The 21544-nt window shown below is 44.2% G+C and overlaps 1 protein-coding gene across 2 annotated transcripts in view; it reads left to right on the top strand.

Annotated features, from left to right (window-relative positions):
* The window catches only part of MAPK8IP1 (mitogen-activated protein kinase 8 interacting protein 1), a 131504-nt gene extending 110186 nt beyond the window's left edge, over positions 1 to 21318 (top strand). For both annotated transcript variants that reach the window (XM_060261069.1, XM_060261070.1), the window contains exons 4-12: positions 343 to 424; positions 1131 to 2003; positions 3825 to 3900; positions 4895 to 5067; positions 5734 to 5843; positions 6300 to 6419; positions 8283 to 8353; positions 18363 to 18461; positions 20125 to 21318. In XM_060261069.1, coding sequence (XP_060117052.1) covers positions 343 to 424; positions 1131 to 2003; positions 3825 to 3900; positions 4895 to 5067; positions 5734 to 5843; positions 6300 to 6419; positions 8283 to 8353; positions 18363 to 18461; positions 20125 to 20197 — 1677 coding nt within the window. In that variant the 3' untranslated portion in view covers positions 20198 to 21318. The remainder of the gene's footprint in view (positions 1 to 342; positions 425 to 1130; positions 2004 to 3824; positions 3901 to 4894; positions 5068 to 5733; positions 5844 to 6299; positions 6420 to 8282; positions 8354 to 18362; positions 18462 to 20124) is intronic.
* The last annotated feature ends 226 nt before the right edge of the window (positions 21319 to 21544 follow it).

Here is a 21544-nt window from a genome sequence, read left to right as displayed (position 1 = left end):
GAATGTGCCCCTGATAGAGAGAGTGATTATCATGCTACGACTAAGATTCAGGGCACTTCCTTTCCCCTTATCTTCTTTAACCATTACGTCCAACTGCTCCTCTTAACCTTTCCCTATTGTGGCACTGGCATCTGTGATAGCAAAAGCAACAGATGGACTTCGCTATTGGATCCCTCTGAATAGCCATCTTTTCCTGATGCACACAGACAATAGCTGGCGGGTGTGGAGGGGGGGCAGGAAGCAGCAAGGCTGTAGGCTGGAGCAGGGGAGTAGGATGGGACCCCTTTGTGCCATGCGCCGTTTACCCTTGCTGCTACAAGGCCTCTTTGTTCTTTTGCTCAGGACACTCTGAACAACAACTCTCTGGGGAAAAAGCACAGTTGGCAGGAGCGAGTGTCCCGATCATCGTCCCCACTGAAAACTGGTGAGTTCATTTCTCTGCAGAAGCTGGTTCCTTGTCTATCATTCCTCCCTCCTGCCACCCTTTTTTTGCATGCTGGTAAGTTTCTCTGGCACTTGGACCTCAGCTCTACAGCTTACTTTAGCCTGCATTTTGAGATGGATGCTGAAGTTTTACTAATTGGCTAGAAGGAAACAAGCCATTTGGAAACTGAGTTTTCCTGCCTGCACTCTTTCACCCAAGGCTTCTTTTTTTATGTTACCTCAGCCAGCATAATGACTCTTGTTGCATCAACTCAAGTGATTCTGTGGCTTATGAGTTAGTAGATACAGTATTAAACTGGACTTCAAGTCACCAGTGAAATTTCTGAGGTGGTCTGGAACAAGACACTGCATCTCAGTGAGTGGTGGTACATAAGAATCAGAACATTAAGAAAGGAGTAGATCAGCCACACATTTGTCGGCTGGCACCATATGTTAATAAGTATACTAAGTATTCATATAACTATTTCAGTCTACATAGCACTTCACATACATAAGAGGGTTTTCTGTTTAAGTGGGTGATGTGTTGTCTCACCAATGAGACAGCTCCTTTCAGCCCCTTTCATTTATCCCTTGGGTGGTGAATTTAAAAGTAACTGTTTTTGCTGCAGCTTTGATTTAACTGAAGGTACTGTTGTTCTTTCTTTTCTTTGCCTCTAGTATGTACTTTCTTCTTTGCCCACCCACAGGTGAGCAGACCCCTACCCATGACCACGTTTGCCTGAGTGATGAAGTCACTCACCAAAACAGCACAACTTCCACCAAAGATCGGGGTACATCAACAGAAAGCCCGTGCCGACGTACGACAGCCACGCAGATTGCACCTGCGTGTGTTGCATCTTCCCGCCCCCCTGAGAAACAGCAGGCTACCAGTCATCCCCCACCACAGAACCCTACAGTTGTGGTAGTGACAAGGGGGACAGAAGCCTATCGGGACCGCATCCGCTACCAGACAGATGTGAGATTGGAGGCTACTGAGGAGATTTACCTAACACCAGTACAAAAGAATTCTGACCCTCTGGAGTCTGAGAAGCCATTTATGTCACAGTCCAGTGATAACCGCATGTCTATCAGCTCTGATATAGATACTTGCAGCTACCCACAACTGACAGGAAAGCCCAATGCCTCAATTAGTGAGGAGGATGAGGTCCTGGACTACTTGTCTTCCCCGGAAAAAATGAATGCACCAAGGACTGTATACGGGAGCAGCAATGGTGGCTACCGATCTTGCCACAGCCTCCAGAGGGCATCAGTGAGCTCTGACACCAGTGCTCTCTCCTACGATTCTGTGAAATACACACTGGTGGTAGATGAGGATGTGCAGCTGGAACTTGTTAGCCTGAAACAGTGCTACTCAGGTTACAGTGATGAGAGTGATTCAGCCACTGTCTATGACAACTGTGTATCTTCACCCTATGAATCAGCCATTGGGGAGGAATATGAAGAGGATGCGCTGAAACGTGATTCTGTCTGTCTCTCTGAGGATTCCACCCCTGAGGCAGACATCCACTTCTCCAAGAAATTCCTCAACGTCTTCATGAGTGGCCGGTCACGCTCCTCCAGTGAGTGTGGGGCAGGAGGGGTCCTTTGCAGTAATGGAGAGGGAAGGTCATCCTGCAAGGTGATGATAGTTTCTGTTGGTGTAGTGCAGGACTTAGCAAGGTTGTGGGTCAGTGTCAACGAGATTGTGCCATGACAAACAAACAATCTCCTGATGTTCAGAAATGTCATCAAATTTCAGGTCAATTTGAATGCATAATGCAAGAGAATGGCAACTTAGGTTTAGGCAGGGATTTTTTTGTAGAAAAATCCCAGCAGGAGCTCATTTGCATATTAGGCCACACCCCCTGATGCCAAGCCCACCGGGACTTCATTCCTGTGCATTCCTGCTAAAAAAAAAAAGCCCTGGGTTTAGGGTCTCCTGGACCCACTGCTGACTTCTTAGCTTAGAATGGAAATTGAAACAAATCCTTACTGGTCGTTATAGCGTATAGCTGTGTCTTAGTGCTTTCTTGGACTTAATTGAATTCTGTTGATCACTAACTATTATTAAGAAAAGCAAGGATTCCTTCTTTTTAGCTGTCTCTAGGTTGCTCATGTCTTGAGGTCTATGAGGAATGGAAAATAATGGCCTCCAAAACTGATGTGTAGCACTTCTGAAACTGATGAAATAGGTAGTACGGAAGTTTCTGCACTGATGTTCTGAAAACTTTGAAGAATTTTTTTTTCTTTACTAGAATTTCTCAGTGTTTCCTAAACCAAATGAACCAACAGGGTAGAAGAAAAATTATGCCTTTTAAGAGTGATAGGATACATATTTGGTAGTGCATGTATTTCATTTGTTCCCCTGAGACCTCTGGCTTTTGAAACCCCACAAATCCCTGCAAATCTGCTTATCAGTGATAATAGTGAGAGGAGTTTACAACAACAATGTGAAATAAATGTTGTCTGCCTCTTGCCCCTTGATCTGTTCCATAAAAAGTTATTAGCTTAGTCGTTTAATTGTTCTTGGTAAGTACCCCCAAAGGTCAAAATATGTCTGGCCTTGGAGACTGTCTTTTTCTATTATAGATTCTTGTAAAAAACAGTCATACTGAAACACTGATATTATGGTTGTTGTTGTTGATGATGATGATGATAGTAATAATAATAGTAATAGTAATAACAATTTTAACCACACTTCCTGATAGTTGGGCTTAGGGCAGTTTATATCAGATACACAGAAAGCAGATTAAAACCAGCATAAAAGAATAAAACATCAGATTCCCTAAAAAGCAGATGACAGCAAAAATCCCACTAATGCTACTCTCAGTAGTGAATCATTATCTAAGTCGCATATATTGTTTCCTCCTCCATATTTGTTTAGAAAGGGATTGTTGTAGTAAGAAGATACATGCTATATCAAATTCTGGATCCCTCTGGCCTCTGTGTGAAATGTTTTTCCCCCCATGTGTTTGTAATAGCTGATGTGTCACTAGGTGCCCTCTCCACATTGATAAAAGGGTATGATGAGATGGCAGAGTGAAAAGCTGTAGTTGGTGGTATTTTAATTTAAAGCATGACATGACCTGATTTAGTACCCCAGCTTTATATGTTGTGAAACAGGGGCTTCCATCAAACTTTCGAGAACCCAACAATAATACAGCACATGTATCTTTCTGGCGCTTCTCTTTCTGTATCTCATTGTCTCACTGCCAGCCTGACTACCCACGGGCTGGCCTGTAAGGTTCTCATTCCATGCTAGTAAGTAATCATACATCATGTGACATTAAGAAGCTGTGCAGTTAAAATCATTGCCTGGCATTTTTGGTTGGCAAAAACTATCTTTTGAAGAAAGGGGCTTTTTTGAGTCACTGAACATTTTTCTTATTTTGCATTCCCAGGTGCTGAATCTTTTGGGCTTTTCTCTTGCATTATCAATGGAGAAGAACAGGAGCAGACTCACCGAGCTGTCTTCAGGTGAGTGCTTATAAAACCTTCTGCTCCTAATAGTATAGAGTCCTCGCATTCTTCCAGCCGTTGGAAAGTGCCCACTCAAGTTATTTGCTGAGTCCTTCCCTCACCACACTAATGGGAGAGAGAGGAGCTGGATTTATACCCCACCCTTCACTCAGAGTCCCAGAGCAGCTTACACCTTCCACTCCCCACAACAGACACCCTGTGAGGTAGGTGGGGCCAAGAGAGTTCTGAGAGAACAGCTCTGAGAAAACTGTGACTGGCCCAAGGTCACCCAGCTGACTGCATGTGGAGGAGTGGGTTCTTCAATTAGAGCCCACTTCTCTTAACCACTACACCAAAGTGGCTCTCTATAACAAACCAATTTAAGACCTTCTCAATGGCCTGGATTTATGAAATCCCTGGCTGGGATAAACATAGCAAACAACATTTGGACCTAGATTCAGGTGGGTAGCTGTGTTGGTCTGAAGCAACAGAACCAAGAGTCCAGTGGCAACTTTAAGACCATTCTGGAACCTTTAGAAGATCTTTGGTGAAATAGGCATTGGGCAACATAGCCAATGTGCATTATTTTGTTTATGAGGGTGTGTAGAGTTAGCATGGGAATTACTTTTTGGAGCTGACTTACATAAATATTTGTGGCTCATGCATGCAGTTCCCCCCTCCCCGAGCAGAGAAATACTGAATGAACAGCTTGTACAAGACCACAACAACCATGAGGGGTGGGGGTGGTATCCACTTATTGATTCTTGTATCCTGCTCATGACAATATCCTCTGTGGCTTTTTTATGAGTCATTCTTGGAATGTTGCTTATCTCAGATATGGAACTACTCAGTTAAACCCTGAGAAATAACACTTGGTTCATGAGAGTGGTCTTCTGAAATTCAAGCACACATGTCTCTGTCCAGAGTATTACCCAGACTACCAGTCCTTTTAACTTTTGGGCAAGCTTGTAATGGCTTCAGGCTTGCAAAGCACTGGTGACTTCCTTCACAGGTTTGTGCCTCGTCATGAAGATGAGCTGGAACTGGAGGTAGACGATCCTTTGCTGGTGGAAGTTCAGGCAGAAGATTATTGGTATGAGGCTTATAATATGAGGACAGGGGACCGGGGCATCTTCCCTGCTTACTATGCTATCGAGGTTACCAAGGATCCAGATCACATGACAGGTAGTGAGCTTCTCTATAACCTTCTTGCGCTCACCTGGTCCATTGTTCCCATTTCGGTTCTTTGATACTTATATACTTATATACCTCAGCTCTATCTCATTGGTGTCTGCTATAATTTCTTGCAACAAGATTACCAGTTAAGACTAGTAAATGCAGGAGGAAAAGGGTTGAATGTATGCAAACTTTCATTTATATGAAGAAGTTGGAGACATACACAACTTGTGGGTCCATATCACGAATGGCTCCAGTATGTCTTTTTATTTTAAACTTTTTACCTCTGCAAATGTTGGATCAAGCAAGAGAATGCTTTTCCTCTGCAGTATTCTTTTGCTGGAAAAGCCGCCACACCTCTTTTGGGGAAAAACAATACAGGCAATGACACTTCTTCCCAGCAACAGTAACAACAGTAAAACAATAACAAGAAAATGGTAGGGGATGGAAGGGTTAGAGTTTCCCTCTTTCAGCATGTCTTCATTCTTGATCAAACAATGCTGGAGACTGCATTTGCCAAGGTGTGTGGAGGGAGTTGTTAAAAGTAAATGTGGAGTAGACAATATAGCTGATCCCTGTGTTAAACAATCAGTTGAATCTTTTCTTGGTAGTACAGGTAATGCGGAATATCTGTGCAACTGTCATATCTCACCTCTCTTGGCCCTTGACTTTCAGACTTGAGCAAGACCAGTGATTGGGTGGACCAGTTCCGGGTGAAGTTTCTTGGTTCAGTCCAGGTTCCATATCATAAGGGCAATGATGTGCTGTGTGCAGCTATGCAGAAGGTACAGTTCTTTTCCACAGCCCACACCAAAAGCTGGTTTTCCCAAGTGACATTCCCTTTGGGTCAAGACCAATGTAATGTTTTAACATCAGTAGGGATGATATTAAAGCACCCTTGCCACATTTAGTATAAATGTACTTTTTATTTTGTCCTGGGAAAAACTCTGGAAAACCAGGACTGCAGTTTCTCATCTGGTTCAATTTTATCTAGAACGAAGAGAACCGTGGAGGGTGTGTATTGACAAAGGTCAGTGACATCACTAGTATAGTTTCCCATTCTCAATCCATAGAGTATTTTTCAACTGTTATAAAATGTTAACAATTTTTTTCTCATAATATGATGAATCTAAAATTACTTTTCTGGCCAACTGAGAGGAAAATTATTTTCCAGGGGGAGAACAATGTCCCTGAAGAATTTGTGCAGCAGTTGGTATATTTGTAGCCTTTCTCCCCTACAGATTGCCACTACTCGTCGCCTCACTGTGCACTTTAACCCACCCTCCAGCTGTGTTCTAGAGATCAGCATGCGAGGAGTCAAGATTGCAGTGAAAAGTGATGACTCCAAGGATCCCAGCAAGGTAGGTTTTGAGCCATGTGTCACTCTGCTATCCACATAGGTCCTGTGCACCTGAAGAACCACTCATCCATGCACCCCCAGGCATTGTTATGTCTGCCAGTCACATGTCAGAACTACCCAAGGCAAGTAAACAATGGTGAATATGCAGGGCAAGCGATCTGTGTTTGCCCTGCTTAGGAGCACCACTTGTTATAACTTGCAGGGGATCCACTGGATAGAATAGGAGGGCAAAGTGGAGTCCATGCCAAGGAATCCAAATACAGGACAACAGCCTGTAGTATACTCATTGCACTGGAAGGTTCGTCTGCTGAGCGTCTCTGATAATCTGTGAGTCCGTTGCTAAACCTTCCTGCTACTATTTTAAGCAGTGCTCTGTGGATCTGTGCAGTAAAGCTTCTATGATTAGCTTTTCTAAATAAGTAGCTCACATCCAGCTTTCAAGAGGAAGGAACAGAGCTATTCAGAAAGTGCATTCCTCTGTAATGGGATTGCTCTGCCAGGGTCATCCAAGGGCATTAGGCCATGATGTAGAAAGACTGGAGTGGAGATATAGCTATTTTACTGACTTTGAGGCTGTGTTTGAAAGAATATGTTGCTGGTATAGATTTCTTTTGTTGGAGCATAACAATAATTTATGGCTTTTAGAACTTACATAAATGGCTTTCTCATTATCATATGCTGCTGCATGTACTAGCAAACCAAAATCAGCTTGATTCAACATCAACTCCACTTTATCATGTCTGATTTTTCAGGAACTTCTGAAAAATATATTCAGCCCAGTTCTAAAATCTTAAGGGCCCTGTATGCATCAGTGATCAAAATCTTTTATTTATTTGAAAAAAATACTCTGATTCTCTCTCAGCCTAACCTAACTCACAGGGTAACTCACAGGTATCTGGAGATGTAAACAGTGACTCAAGAAAGCTCATATTCTACCACAAATGTTGATAGCATTTAATGTGGTACTGGACTCTTTTCTACTGCTATAGACAGACTAACATGACTGGGCAGTTGTTGGGCAGATAAAATAGAGGTGCAAGTGTTGTAAGCCACTTTGAGTCCCCTTCCGGGAGAAAAGCTGGGTATAAATATGTAAATAAATGAATAGCACTGTAGAAGGCTTTGAAACTGATCACTTGGGAGAGGTTGAGGATTGTGACATAGGGGTACACAAGCCAATGCCTCCATTTGCCCAAGAAGAAACAGATTCTTTTTCCAAAGCAGAGCTGATCAATGGCCACAATTATAGGCTGCAGGTAGTAGCAGAAACCTTGCCTGGGAAGAGGGAACATTCCAAACTTTCAGTGAATGGATCTGGGTAAATTGAAGATCCTTTCCATGGTAAATATGAATTCAGGGTTTTAGTAATAATTACTGGGTAATTGTGAATACCAGACTGTGAATTTGGACAAGTGTACAAAAACACTTGGTCGGGAATTATCTTATCTGGTCTAATACTGATATAGCCTTCCTACCATCCTTTAGTCTCTTCTATAGCATTCCTGTATAAAGGAAGAACTGTGTGTGATGATTTTTTTGAGGTGATGATTCTTTTGAGAATCTTTTCAAAATGTGATACAGTGTGGCCTGAAAAGTTGTGATTTAAGGGGAAAGACTGCAGATGGAGAAGAGGGACTTTTCAATCTTTTTTCTGCAATGAGAATTGCTACCCAACATTGCCTTTACCTTTTCTTGAGAAAGAATCCCGGAACTGCACATAACATGTAGCTCCATGTCAGTGATGTATAGAGACTCATCACCTGTGGCTTTCTATTATATTGCATAACAGAATGAAAATTGCCACCATTCCTTATCCCCTCTCCCTCCAGATACAAGTTTAACAGTGGTTTTCTCTTTTTTTCAGGGAAATAAATGTAGCCACTTTTTCCAGCTGAAGAACATTTCCTTCTGTGGATACCACCCAAAGAACAACAAGTAAGTCTCAAGAGATGGTCATAGAAAAGAGGGGGTCTGGTGTCTGGTCCAAGATCATGCAGTGAGCTTCCATAGCAGTGTGGGAATTTAAACACTAGCTTTAAAAAAATTATAGACACACTATTTTTATATCTTTTGTAAGACATGTTCACAGGAGGGGCGAGGTATAAATCAACAGAAATAATAAAATAAATGAAATGAAATGTTCCTTGTTCTTATAAATGAGTTTCATCTTTTTTACTTAGCTCAAGTTAGCTTTTTTGGTATTGTGTGTGTGTGGGTGCGCGCACACCTGGAAGTCAAGGTGATCATTCATCTGTTTTCAAAAACTGGTTACCAGTGGGGGGGGCTGGGCACCAGAAGTTAGCCTTGCCTAGGGCACCAGATAGTCTAGGACCAGCCCTGCCCATCCCATTCTTTGTTTTTCTTTTCCTTTCCTTTCTCTTTCTTTCTTCCTTTTGTCCCTCCTTTCTTTCACTCCTTCCCTCCCTTTTCCTTCCTTCCTATTTCCTTTCTCTTTCTTTCTTTTCTCTGTTTCTAACTCACCCCCTCCCTTTCATTAATTCATTCTTTCTTTTTCGCTATTTGCTTTATTTCCCACTCCCCTTCCTCTCTCTCTTTCTCTATGTCAGTCTTTTCCCCTGTCTTCTCTCTCTCTCTCACTTTGTGATCTTTGTGATTTTTCTTGATGTTTTATTTTTTAAATTGCATTGCAAAATCCCACTATTCTCCTACTTTTCCTAATCATTTCCTGTCTCCCAGCTCCACCCCCAAAGTCTCCTGGCTCCACCCTCAAATTTTAGTGGGCCACAAAGGAGAAGTGTAAAAATAATTGGGCCACAGGGGTAAAAAGTTTGGGAAACATTGGTCTACATCATTAGGTGTTAGCAAAACGCAGCAGGCAGCACTGACTTACAAGGTAGAGTGGATAGAAATGTGAATTAGCCAAGTTGAGTTATAGGGATGTTTTTCTTCCCATGCAGTTTCTCCTGCTTCCTGATTTTTTTTTATCTGTGTGTACAACAAAGTAAAACATGTAACTGATTCTTCAGAGGATTCTTGATTCTATTTCTATTATTAAGCTGTGCCTTGGCAGAGGCTGAGCACATTTCAGAGAGCTCTGAAAGACAGCAGATAAGAAGTGCTGTAAGGGTGAGGTTTGGATTTCTAAACAGCTGGGGGAGTTGCTGAGAATTTCTGAGTGTGTGACTGTGTGATTGCTGAAAATTCTGAGTTTGTGGTTGCTGGGGAACTGCTGTTTGTTTGGTTTGAGTGGGCTGAAGGTGATTGTTGCTGATTAGGATTGGCTGTGTTCCTGGGGCAGACTGAGGCCTCACCCTCTTTGCATTATTAAGCTGTGCCTTGCCAGAGGCGAGAACTAAAGGGCTCTTGGCCTGTGTAAGGACCAGGAACCCAGATCCCTATTTTCCTTGTGTTCCCAATAGGGTAAGTAGACCCTCCAGAAGGAGAGCCACATAAATAAACAGGATTTAAAAGGGGACTGTATATTTTAAAAAAGCTATAATGAAGGTAGAATGCCAGCAGGGGGGGGGGGGTGGCTTTCCAGTGTTTTGCACTGAGTGTCACATGTACAGTATGTCACAGAAGTGAGTACACCCCCTCATATTTTGTAAATATTTTATATCTTTTCATGTGACAACACTGAAGAAATGACACTTGGTTACAATGTAAAGTAGTGAGTCTGCAGCTTGTATAACAGTGTAAATGTGCTGTCCCCTCAAAATTACACAACACACAGCCATTAATGTCTAAACTGCTGGCAACAAAAGAGAGTACACTGCTAAGTGATAATACCCTATGTTGATGCGCCAGTGTTTAGTGAGGGTGGTCTTTAGTGATGCAAAGAATGAAGGCTTGCACACAGCAGTGGTAAAACTACTATATACAATTTATTTACACCTCCACTCTCCAAACCGACAGAATGCTCCGCTGCAACACCACCATACATAACCCCACACATAGTAAAGTGTCTCTGTACATTTATACAATTCATCTCCCCAGGTGACCAATCAGCTTGCTGCTGAGTCATGCTGACATTGTCCAGGCTGATGCAATCTGCCAAGTAGCCACCTCCTGTCACCTAGATGATCTACCTGGCAGATCAGTTACTTTCACTTTCCCAGCATGTGCTTAGAAACTGTCATTGTCTTCCATAATACTGACACCCAAATGGGGCCCAATGTATCAATATTTTGTGTGGCCACCATTATTTTCCAGCACTGCCTTAACCTTCTTGGGCATAGAGTTCACCAGGGCTTCACAGGTTGCCACTGGAATCCTCTTCCACTCCTCTATGACGACGTCACGTAGCTGGTGGATGTTAGAGACCTTGCACACCTCCACCTTCCATTTCAGAATGCCCCCCAGATGCTCAATAGGGTTTAGGTCTGGAGACATGCTTGGCCAGTCCATCACCTTTACCCTCAGCTTCCTTAGCAAGGCAGTGGTCGTTTTGGAGGTGTGTTTGGGGTCATTATCATGTTGGAATACTGCCCTGTGGCACAGTCTCCGAAGAGAGGTGATCATGCTCTGCTTCAGTATGTCACAGTACATGTTGGTATTCATGGTTCCTCAATGAACTGTAGCTTCCCAATGCTGACAGCGCTCATGCAGCCCCAGACCACGACATTCCCACCACCATGCTTGACTTTAGGCAAGACACACTTGTCTTTGTACTCCTCACCTGGTTGCCGCCACACATGCTTGACAAATAAGTTTATCTTGGTCTCATCGGATCATAGGACATGGTTCCAGAAATCCATGTCCTTAGTCTGCTTGTCTGAAGCAAACCGTTTGTGGGCTTTCTTGTGCATCATCTTTAGAAGAGGTTTCCTTCTGGGACGACAGCCCTGCAGACCAATTTGATGCAGCATGCGGCGTATGGTCTGAGCACTGACAGGCTGACCCCCCCACCTCTTCAACCTCTGTAGCAATGCTGGCAGACTCATACATCTATTTCCCAAAGCCATCCTCTGGATATGACGCTGAGCACGGGCACTCAACTTCTTTGGTCGACCATGGCGAGGCCTGTTCTGAGTGGAACCTGTCCTGTTAAACCACTGTATGGTCTTGGCCACCGTGCTGCAGCTCAGTTGCAGGGTCTTAGCAATCTTCTTATAGCCAAGGCCATCTTTATTTAGAGCAACAATTCATTTTTTCAGATCCTCAGAGAGTTCATTGCCATGAGGTGCCATGTGGAACTTTCCATTTGGACATTATCACTTAGGGGTGTACTCACTTTTGTTGCCAGCAGTTTAGACATTAATGGCTGTGTGTTGTGTAATTTTATGGGGACAGCAATTCCCTTGATGACCTGGTAGAGACCTGGCATGACAGGCTATCCAGGGCCATCAACGAGATTGCACCTCGGCGTCTTCTGCGCCCCCGAAGTAGGCTGGCTCCTTGGTACACCTTGGAGCTACGCCAGCTGAAACAGACGACTAGAGAGGCGGTGGCGGCATACTCGTGACGAAGCGACAAGAACATCCTATAGAACGTTTATGAAGTCTTATGAGATGGCAGTCAAAGCCGCAAAGAAGGATTACTTTGTGGCTAGGATTGCATCTGCAAACTCGCGCCCGGCACAATTATTTAAGATAATCGAGAATTTGACCACTCTGCCTCAAGGCAGACCAAACATGAGAGAATTGGAAATAGGCTGTGAGGCTTTTGCGGAATTTTTTGCAGATAAAATCTTGTCGCTCCGCCAGGACCTTCCTGCCACATTGGATGCAGTACAAGAACCTGGGGCTCCGTGCCTGTCTTCTGATGTTACCTTGGATCACTTCGACGCGCTTAGTCTTGGGGAAGTCGACAAAATTCTCTCAACTGTATGCCCTACAACTTGTGATCTTGACCCATGCCCCTCCTGGCTAATTAAATCTTGCCAGAGGGAGCTTAGATATCCTGTACGGGATATCATAAATAGATCCCTCTTGGAAGGGCAATTTCCAACATCTTTGAAAGAGGCTATGGTCTGCCCTCTCTTAAAAAAGAGTACAGCCGATCCGGCCGAATTGGCGAACTACCGACCGGTCTCGAACCTACCATTTTTAGGTAAGGTTATAGAGAGGGCAGTGGCGTTACAGTTGCAGAGTTTTTTGGATGACACTTCCGCCTTAGACCCTCACCAGTCCGGCTTTCATCCAGATCATGGGACGGAGACAGTGCTGGTCGCCTTGGTGGATGACCTCCAGCGGCATCTGGATCGAGGCGGCGTGGCGGTGCTGATGTTGTTGGACCTGTTGGCTGCGTTCGACACGGCGATCATCGGCTACTAGCCCGCCGGCTCGCCAACGCGGGAATAAGGGGGTTGGCCTTACAGTGGCTTTCCTCCTTCCTTGATGGACGGGGACAAAGGATGGCAATTGGGGGAGAGCTGTCCCGGAGGCACCCACTAGTGTGTGGGGTGCCACAAGGGGCAGTTCTCTCCCCGATGTTGTTTAACATCTACATGCGCCCCTTGCCCAGATTGCCAGGAGGTTTGGGCTTGGGTGCCATCAATACGCAGATGACACCCAACTCTACTAATGGACGGCCGACCTGACTCTGTCCCAGAAAACCTGGACCTAGCATTGCAAGCCATGGCAGGTTGGCTCAGACTGAGCGGGCTGAAGCTGAATCCAACGATGACAGAGGTCCTTTGCTTGGGTCGCGGCGCTCTGGGAAGGGAAATCCCCTTGCCGGCTTTTGACGGTGTGCTGTTGAAAGCAGCCCATAAGGTCAGGAGCTTGGGGGTTCTTCTGGAGCCTTCATTATCAATGGAGGCACAGATAGCGGCCGCTGCCAAGTCCGCGTTCTTTCATCTTCGACGGGCGAAGCAGTTGGCCCCCTTCCTGGAGCGCCGTGACCTAGCAATGGTGATCCATGCTACGGTCACCTCGAGACTGGATTACTGCAACGCCCTCTACATGGGGCTGCCCTTGTGCCGAACTCGGCGGCTGCAGTTGGTGCAGAACGCGGCGGCTAGGCTACTGTTGGGGCTCCCAAGGTGGGAGCACATACAGCCGGGACTACGCGGACTGCACTGGCTGCCAGTGGTATACCGAGTTCGTTACAAGGTGCTGGTTATCACCTTTAAAGCCCTATATGGCCAAGGACCTGCCTACCTGAGGGACCGTCTCTCCCCATATGAGCCCCAGAGAGCGCTGAGGTCAGCTGGAAAAAACCAGCTGAATATCCCTGGGCCAAGAGAGGCCAGATTGAAGGCCACCCGGGATCGGACCTTCTCTATCGCTGCTCCACTGCTGTGGAATCAACTCCCAGAGGAGGTAGAGGTACGGGCCCTACGATGCTTAGATCAATTCCGTAGGGCCTGTAAGACCACCTCTTCAAAATAGCCTTCAACTAACGACAAGCCAGGAAGTGCCGTTGAAAATGCTTTTAGTTACTGAATTCTATTGAAGATCTAATGTTATAGCACTTTATTGTTAATGTTAATTTTAATAATCTGTAATCTGTTTTAACTATGATTTTATAAGTATAATTGTTGTATAATATATTTTATGTTGTGAGCCGCCCTGAGCCTGCCTCGGCGGGGAGGGCAGGATAGAAATAAAAAGTTGTTGTTGTTATTATTATTATTATTATTATTATTATTATTATTATTATTATTATTATTATTATTATTATTATTATTATTATTATTATTATCACTGTTATACAAGCTGTAGACTTACTACTTTACATTGTAGCCAAGTGTCATTTCTTCAGTGTTGTCACATGAAAAGATATACTTAAATATTTACAAAATGTGAGGGGGTGTACTCACTTCTGTGACATACTGTATGACTATCTGCCCACAGGACTGAAGTCTTGGGTGTGTGCTCGATGCAAGGAGCTCCTGGTACTCAGGGAACGAGTTCATACCCTTGAGGCCAAGGTGACTGACCTGGAGAAGCAGAGACGGTCAGTTAGGCACTCGGAGAAGACTCTCAGGGACGTATTAGATGAGCCCCTCTCTGAACGTGGCAGCCCCATTGCTGCCAGGGAGCATGAGGGTCGAGAGGGAACAGGGCACCGTGATGAGGATAAAAGGAATGCGCCCTCAGAAGGGACCTCTTCTTCAGTTGGTGAGCGAGTATCCTTTCACGCCAAGGAACCATCCCTGGGCAGGGAGAGAGGGGGGGTCCTGGTAGCTGGTGATTCAATCCTTAGGCAAGTAGACAACTGGGTGGCAAAACTGCGTACTGACCGTATGGTGACTTGCCTGTCTGGTGCGAAGATAGCGGACATTATGTGTGTTGTAGATAGACTGATAGACAGTGCTGGAGAGGAGCCAGTGGTCGAGGTGCATGTTGGCACCAACGATGTGGGGAAATGCTGTTGTGAGGTCCTTGAGGAAAAATTTAGGCTGCTAGGCAGGAGGCTTAAGGCCAGGACCTCCAAGGTAGCCTTCTCAGAAGTGCTACCTGTTCCACATGCAAGGCTAGAGAGACAGGCACAAATTAGAAGTCTCAATGTGTGGATGAGTTGATGGTGTAGGGAGGAAGGGTTTAAGTTTGTTAGGCACTGGGATGCTTTCTGGAACAAGCGGGAGCTGTACAAAAGAGACGGTCTCCACTTGTCCCCAGATGGAACTAAGCTGCTGGCGCTTAAAATCAAAAAGGTGGCAGAGCAGTTTTTAAACTACATCTTGGGGGAAAGCTGACAGGAGATGAAATGTCTCTGGTTCGGGAGAACTCATCTCAAAGAGAAGAAGGGTTAGCTGTTACTTTTCTACCAGGTAATGGATCAGTTGTCCACTGAAATGGTGACAAACAGTACGGAGTGTCTGCCAAAGTCTCGAGGCATCAGGAGGAAGGTTGCGGGCCTAACTTGCCTGGGAAATTATAGATGTTTGTATACAAATGCTAGAAGTGTTCAAAGTAAAATTGGTGAGTTGGAATGTTTAATGTTGGGAGAAAACATTGACATTGTGGGAATTTCAGAAACTTGGTGAAATGAGGAGAATCAGTGGGACACGGTGATTTCTGGATATGTTATATCAGAAGGATAGGGAGGGAAGGGTTGGAGGTGGGTTTGCTCCGTATGTCAGCGAGGGTATACAGTCCAGTAAGAGATCAAAGAATTAGATTCCCTTCTAGAAATGCTTTGGGTCAAAATAGAGGGCTCAACAGGAAATTTAACTATGGGAGTTTGTTATTGCCCACCAAATCAAAAGATAGAGGACTATTATAATATGATGGAAGGATTAAAGATAGCGGATAAACGTAAAAACTGTGTCGTAATAGGTGATTTTAACTACCCGCAGATTGGTTGGGTCAATATGTGTTCAGGTCGAGAGAAAGAGATTGAGTTTCTAGATGCTCTCAGTGGAGCAGATGGTCACAGAACCTACCAGGGGTGGGGCAATCCTGGATTTGGTCTTAAGTAATGCCCAAGACTTGGTGAGAGATGTAAAAGTGATCGCACCGCTTGGGAGCAGTGACCATAATGTTATTGATTTCACCATTTGTATAAATAGGGAGTTGTCCCTAAAGACCAGCACAACCACATTTAACTTTAAAAGGGGTAAATTCTCTGAGATGAGGAGGCATGTGAAGAGGAAACTGAAAGGAAAGGTAAATACAGTCAAAACCCTTGGGGAAACTTGGAGGCTATTTAAAACAATCCTAGAAGCTCAGATAAAATATATACCACAAGCTAGGAAAGGCACAAACAGGTATAAGAAAAGGCCTGCATGGTTAACGAATAAAGTAATGGAAGCTGTAAAAGGTAAGAAGGACTCCTTTAAGCGGTGGAAAGCTAGTCCAAGTGAGATTAATAAAAGGGAACACAGGCTGTGGCAAATCAAATGCAAGACTGTGATCAGGCAGGCAAAAAGGGACTATGAGGAGCATATTGCAAAAAACATAAAGACAAACAATAAAAATTTCTTCAAATGTATTAGAAGCAGGAAACCAGCCAGGGAGGCAGGGAGGCCCTTGGATGATTAAGGGGTAAAAGGACTACTGAAGGAGGATAGGGAAATGGCTGAGAAGCTGAATGCATTTTTTGCCTCCGTCTTCACTGTGGAAGATGAGAAGTGTTTGCCAGCTCCAGAACCAATAATTTTGGAAGGAGTGTTGAAAGACCTGAGTCAAATTGAGGTGACAAGAGAGGAGGTCCTACAACTGATTGACAAATTAACAAATTGACAAATTAAAAACTAAAAAGTCACCAGATGGCATACTTCCAAGAGTTCTGAAAGAACTCAAAGTTGAACTTGTGGATCTCCTGACAAAAATATGTAATCTTTCATTGAAATCTGCCTCCATTCCTGAGGACTGGAAGGTAGCAAATGTCACCCCCATCTTTAAAAAGAGTTCCAGAAGAGATCTGGGAAATTACAGGCCAGTCAGTCTTTCAATACCGGGAAAGTTGGTAGAAACCATTATCAAGGTTTCAGAATGAGCAGGCACACTGATGAACACGTTATTGAGAAATACTCAGCATGGGTTCTGTAAGGGAAGATCTTGCATCACTAACCTGTTACAGTTCTTTGAGGGGGCGAACAAACATGTGGACAAAAGGAACCCAATAGATGTTGTTTACCTTGACTTCCAGAAAGCTTTTGATAAAGTTCCTCATCAAAGACTCCTTAGTAAGCTTGAGAGTCATGGAGTAAAAGGACATGTCCTCTTGTGGATCAAAAACTGGCTAATTAATAGGAAGCAGAGAGTGAGTATAAATGGGCAGTCTTCACAGTGGAGGACAGTAAGCAGTGGGGTGCTGCAGGGCTCAGTCCTGGGTCCCATGCTCTTTAACTTGTTCATTAATGATCTGAAGTTGGGAGTAAGCAGTGAAGTGGCCAAGTTTGCAGATGACACTAAATTGTTCAGGGTGGTGAGAACCAGAGAGGATTGTGAAGCAATCCAAAGGGAACTGTTGAGGCTGGGTGAGTGGGCGTCAACGTGGCAGATGAGGTTCAATGTGGCCAAGTGCAAAGTAATGCACGTTGGGGCCAAGAATCCCAGCTACAAATACAAGCTGATGGGTTGTGAACTGGCAGAGACTGACCAAGAGAGAGATCTTGGGGTCGTTGTAGATAACTCACTGAAAATGTCAAGACAGTGTGCGATTGCAATAAAAAAGACTAATGCCATGCTGGGAATTATTAGGAAGGGAATTGAAAACAAATCAGCCAGTATCATAATGCCCCTGTATAAATCGATGGTGCGGTCTCATTTGGAATACTGTGTACAATTCTGGTCACCGCACCTAAAAAAGGATATTCTAGCATTGGAAAAAGTCCAGAAAAGGGAAACTAGAATGATTAAAGGTTTGGAACACTTTCCCTATGAAGAAAGGTTAAAACGCTTGGGGCTCTTTAGCTTGGAGAAACGTCTACTGTGGGGTGACATGATAGAGGTTTACAAGATTATGCATGGGATGGAAAAAGCAGAGAAAGAAGCATTTTTCTCCCTTTCTCATAATACAAGAACTCGTGAGCATTTGATGAAATTGCTGAGCAGTCAGGTTAAAACGGATAAAAGGAAGTACTTCTTCACCCAGAGGGTGATTAACATGTGGAATTCACTGCCACAGTAGGTGGTGGCGGCTACAAGCATAGCCAGCTTTAGGAGGGGATTGGATAAAAATATGGAGCAGAGATCCATCAGTGGCTATTAGCCACAGTATATTTATATGTGTGTACACACACACATATATTGGCCACTATGTGGATTGGATAAAAATATGGAGCAGAGATCCATCAGTGGCTATTAGCCACAGTATATGTATTTGTGTGTGTGTGTGTGTGTATGTACGCACACACATATATTGGCCACTGTGTGACACAGTGTTGGACTGGATGGGTCATTGGCCTGATCCAACATGGCTTCTCTAACGTTCTTATGTTAGACTGCAGATTGCAAGAAGGACACACTAAATAGAAAATCCTTGAGTCTTTTGCTTTGGTAGAGATCGATGCCTTTCTTGGGGTCCAGAACCCTCTAAGCCCAGATTTACCTAGTCTGTCCTCTCTCTCTCTTTCTATCTCTGTCAGGTATTTTGGGTTCATCACCAAGCACCCAGCTGACCACAGATTTGCGTGCCATGTCTTTGTGTCAGAAGAGTCTACCAAGCCGCTTGCAGAGTCTGTAGGGTGAGTCACAGGCTACATCCTGGAATCAGTTATTTGTAGGGAACCCAGTCTAAGTGGACTGAAGGGAAGGGAGCACTGATTGTGGGTGGATGTTGATGATGTCAGCATGTACATAAGAGGTCAGGGGTTAGCCAGCCTTTCCCAGCAAGATGAGCTGTGTTTCAAAATGATGTGTGACCATCTGCTCTTTTCAGAATTCTTATTTTACCTTGAATGGCAGGTAGCCAGGGCTTTACTGGGTAATAGAAGCAATATAATGCTGGGGAGATTCAAAGTTTTATTGCTTCCCCCTACAGTTTTTTTGCCTCTGAATTAGACTCTTTATAAGAGACTGTGTATTTTTCCTGAGCAGTTCACAGTTAAGTGATGAAGCAAAGCAGACTGATACCTGAATTATTTAGCAGTGGGATATATTTCAGTCAGAATCATGTAATCCTGCAGGGTTGCTCCTGCCATTCTATGTGAGAGCATGTACAATCACAGCAGGAAGAAACCAGGTTCGTACAATTCAAGCTTAATGTTGGCTTGACACGATGCATGAAGGCAGCCTATGAATCTGCTTCCTTGTGTACATTTATCACTAGTCTGTTTGCATGATTAGCATGTCACCCAAGAAGTGTATGTGAAAAGTGCGCAAGCGTAGCTTGCTCACAAAAGTATTATAGCCCACTGTATGTTTTTAAAGTATATCAGTGTCATTCCTATCTTATATGCAGGAGGATGATAGCAAAGGGAATATACTTCCTTTTAGGTGCCAAGCTAAAACTTTCCTTTTTACTCAGACTTATAACTAAGGGATTATATTGTTACACATTTATAGTCTGCTTTTAGCCCAAGGAGCATGTTATCAACATAATTTTAGACTGCTCAAACTCTTTTGATGTTGTTATGCCTTGGCTGTTTTAAAGGCATCAGCTTGTTTTTAGTCGTTTCTTTATTTGTTTTCTACTAGTTTTATTTTATTGTCTTAGTTGTGAGCAATCTCAAGCAGCTTCTTCAGGGAGGAGGAATATAATTTTCTAAGTAAATAAAATCTTCCCTTTCTGAGATTTGTAACAGAGATGCAAATAATGGGATTGTTGAAACTGGGGCTGAAAAAGGAATTGGCATTTCTTCAAATTCAAGGGTTGATTATGGATTCTCATTACTCCACCTTTTCAGTTTAGAAAAGAGACAAGTGAAGGAAACATGATAGAGGTTTATGAAATTATGCATGGGACGGAGAGAACTGACAAAGAAATTTTTCTCCCTCCCAAAATACTAGAACTCGAGGGCATCCAGTGAAGCTGATGGGCAGTAGGTGCAGGATGGGAAAAAAAGGAAATGCAACTTTACACAGAGAGTAATTAAAACATGGAATTCACTGCCACAGGATGTAATAATAACCACAGGAATTAGATAGGGGATTAGATAGATTCAATGGCTACTAGCGATGGTGATTGAGAGGAAACCTCCACATTTAGAGGCACTAATCCTCTAAATCCCAGAGCCAGGCCTCTATGAGCTGTTGTTGGCCACCAAGAGGAACTGGTTGTGTGAGACAGGAAGCTGGACTAGATGGACTATTGGTCTGATCCAGCAATGATTTTCTTATGTTCTAAATGTCATAATTCAAGTTCCTGACCTGACCTGTGCCTTTGTCTGTTTTTTTGCTTATTTGCAGGAGAGCCTTCCACCAGTTCTACAAGGAATGTGTGGAATATACATGCCCCACAGAGGACATCTACCTAGAGTAGGGGCAGGCCAGAGCCCCTCCTTCCTGTACAGACCAGGGCCATTCCCCATTGTGCATGGACAAGCTGCTTTGAGGCTGGAGGCAGATTGGTTTCCCTCAGTGTGCAAAGCCCCACCTCTTCCAGTGCACCTCCTTTCTTTGGGCTGGGGGATTGGGGAGGGGTGGGGGGTGGACAAAAATGGGTTTATTATTTTTGAAAGCAAATATGCTGTTTTGGTTTATTGTGTGGGGGGGGAAAGCACCACCAATGGAACACAGGCAGTGCTGCCACAGGTCTTAGGAGGAGAGCAGGTGTGGGTGTTGGATCAAGGCAAGGCTGTGGTGGGCTTCCCACTTGCAGTGCGCACACAAGGGCTCACTTGGTGCTACCGGCAAAGAGGGCATAGCCATGGGTCTTGGCTTGGTGCTGCTGTGTGTCAGGAACTGCTTTAGCTCAAACGCTATCTGTAACTATTGGAGTTTTAGTGGTTTAATTTGAAAGCAGCAAAGAACATCCACCATGAAAGACTTGATGGCTAATATGCTTAGGAAGCTATGGGGAATGGTGAACAGGCAGGGGAAAGGGCAAAAGAAGGTGAATAAGAGGAAGGGTTTTGGAGAATTTTGCCCTGTCAAAGCACAGGACATACCTACTGGCATCCAAGTAAGAATGTTATCCTGTGCCTGGGAAGACCCGGCACGTTCTGGGAAATCATAGGTGCCTGGCTCTCCTTTGACAGGGAAAAAGTGCTGGAGTATGTAACTAGCCAGTGGGGATCCAGGCTCCTGTTGATGGGAAGAGCTCTTCTATTCCAGCGTTCAAATTATCAGCTTTCTCCCACCAAACTGCTCCAGCTGCCAGTTCTACATTTAGGAAGGAATTTGGATCCTGGAAGGAGGGCTGGTATATTGATTTATCCATGTTTAGGGGCCTGGGATTAGCTCTGGCTATAAGCACAAATAGAAACAGGAAGAGCTCAATCCCACTGAGAAGAATTAAAGCCGGGGAAATAAGAGGTGCGACAAGGGGCTAATGAAAGCTGCAGAAAGGTGTGCCTTTGCCCTCCTCCCCCCACCCCTCAGAAAGGGGCTCTGTGCTTCTGCTCTGGTGATAACTATGATTAAACGTGATGTTTCAAGGCGCCTGTGTGACTTTTGTTGTCTTGCCTAAGAATGCTGGGCCTCTAAGCAATGGCTCTTACAGACTGTTTGTGGGAGTTAGAAGAGCCAACTCTCTCCACCCAAAGTGTCTCTCATGTGGGCAATTCTGTGGTGCAGTATGGAACATTCCAAGGGCAGAAGCCCTCATTTTGAGAACTGATTGCTCATGAAATTCAGAAGACTGTTGAACGGCCTCCATTTTTATAAA

This window comes from Heteronotia binoei, chromosome 21 (genome assembly GCF_032191835.1).
Source record: "Heteronotia binoei isolate CCM8104 ecotype False Entrance Well chromosome 21, APGP_CSIRO_Hbin_v1, whole genome shotgun sequence".
Taxonomy (NCBI): Eukaryota; Metazoa; Chordata; class Lepidosauria; order Squamata; family Gekkonidae; genus Heteronotia; species Heteronotia binoei.
Note: the sequence above shows the minus strand (reverse complement) of the source record. Positions and strands in the feature narration are given on the sequence as shown.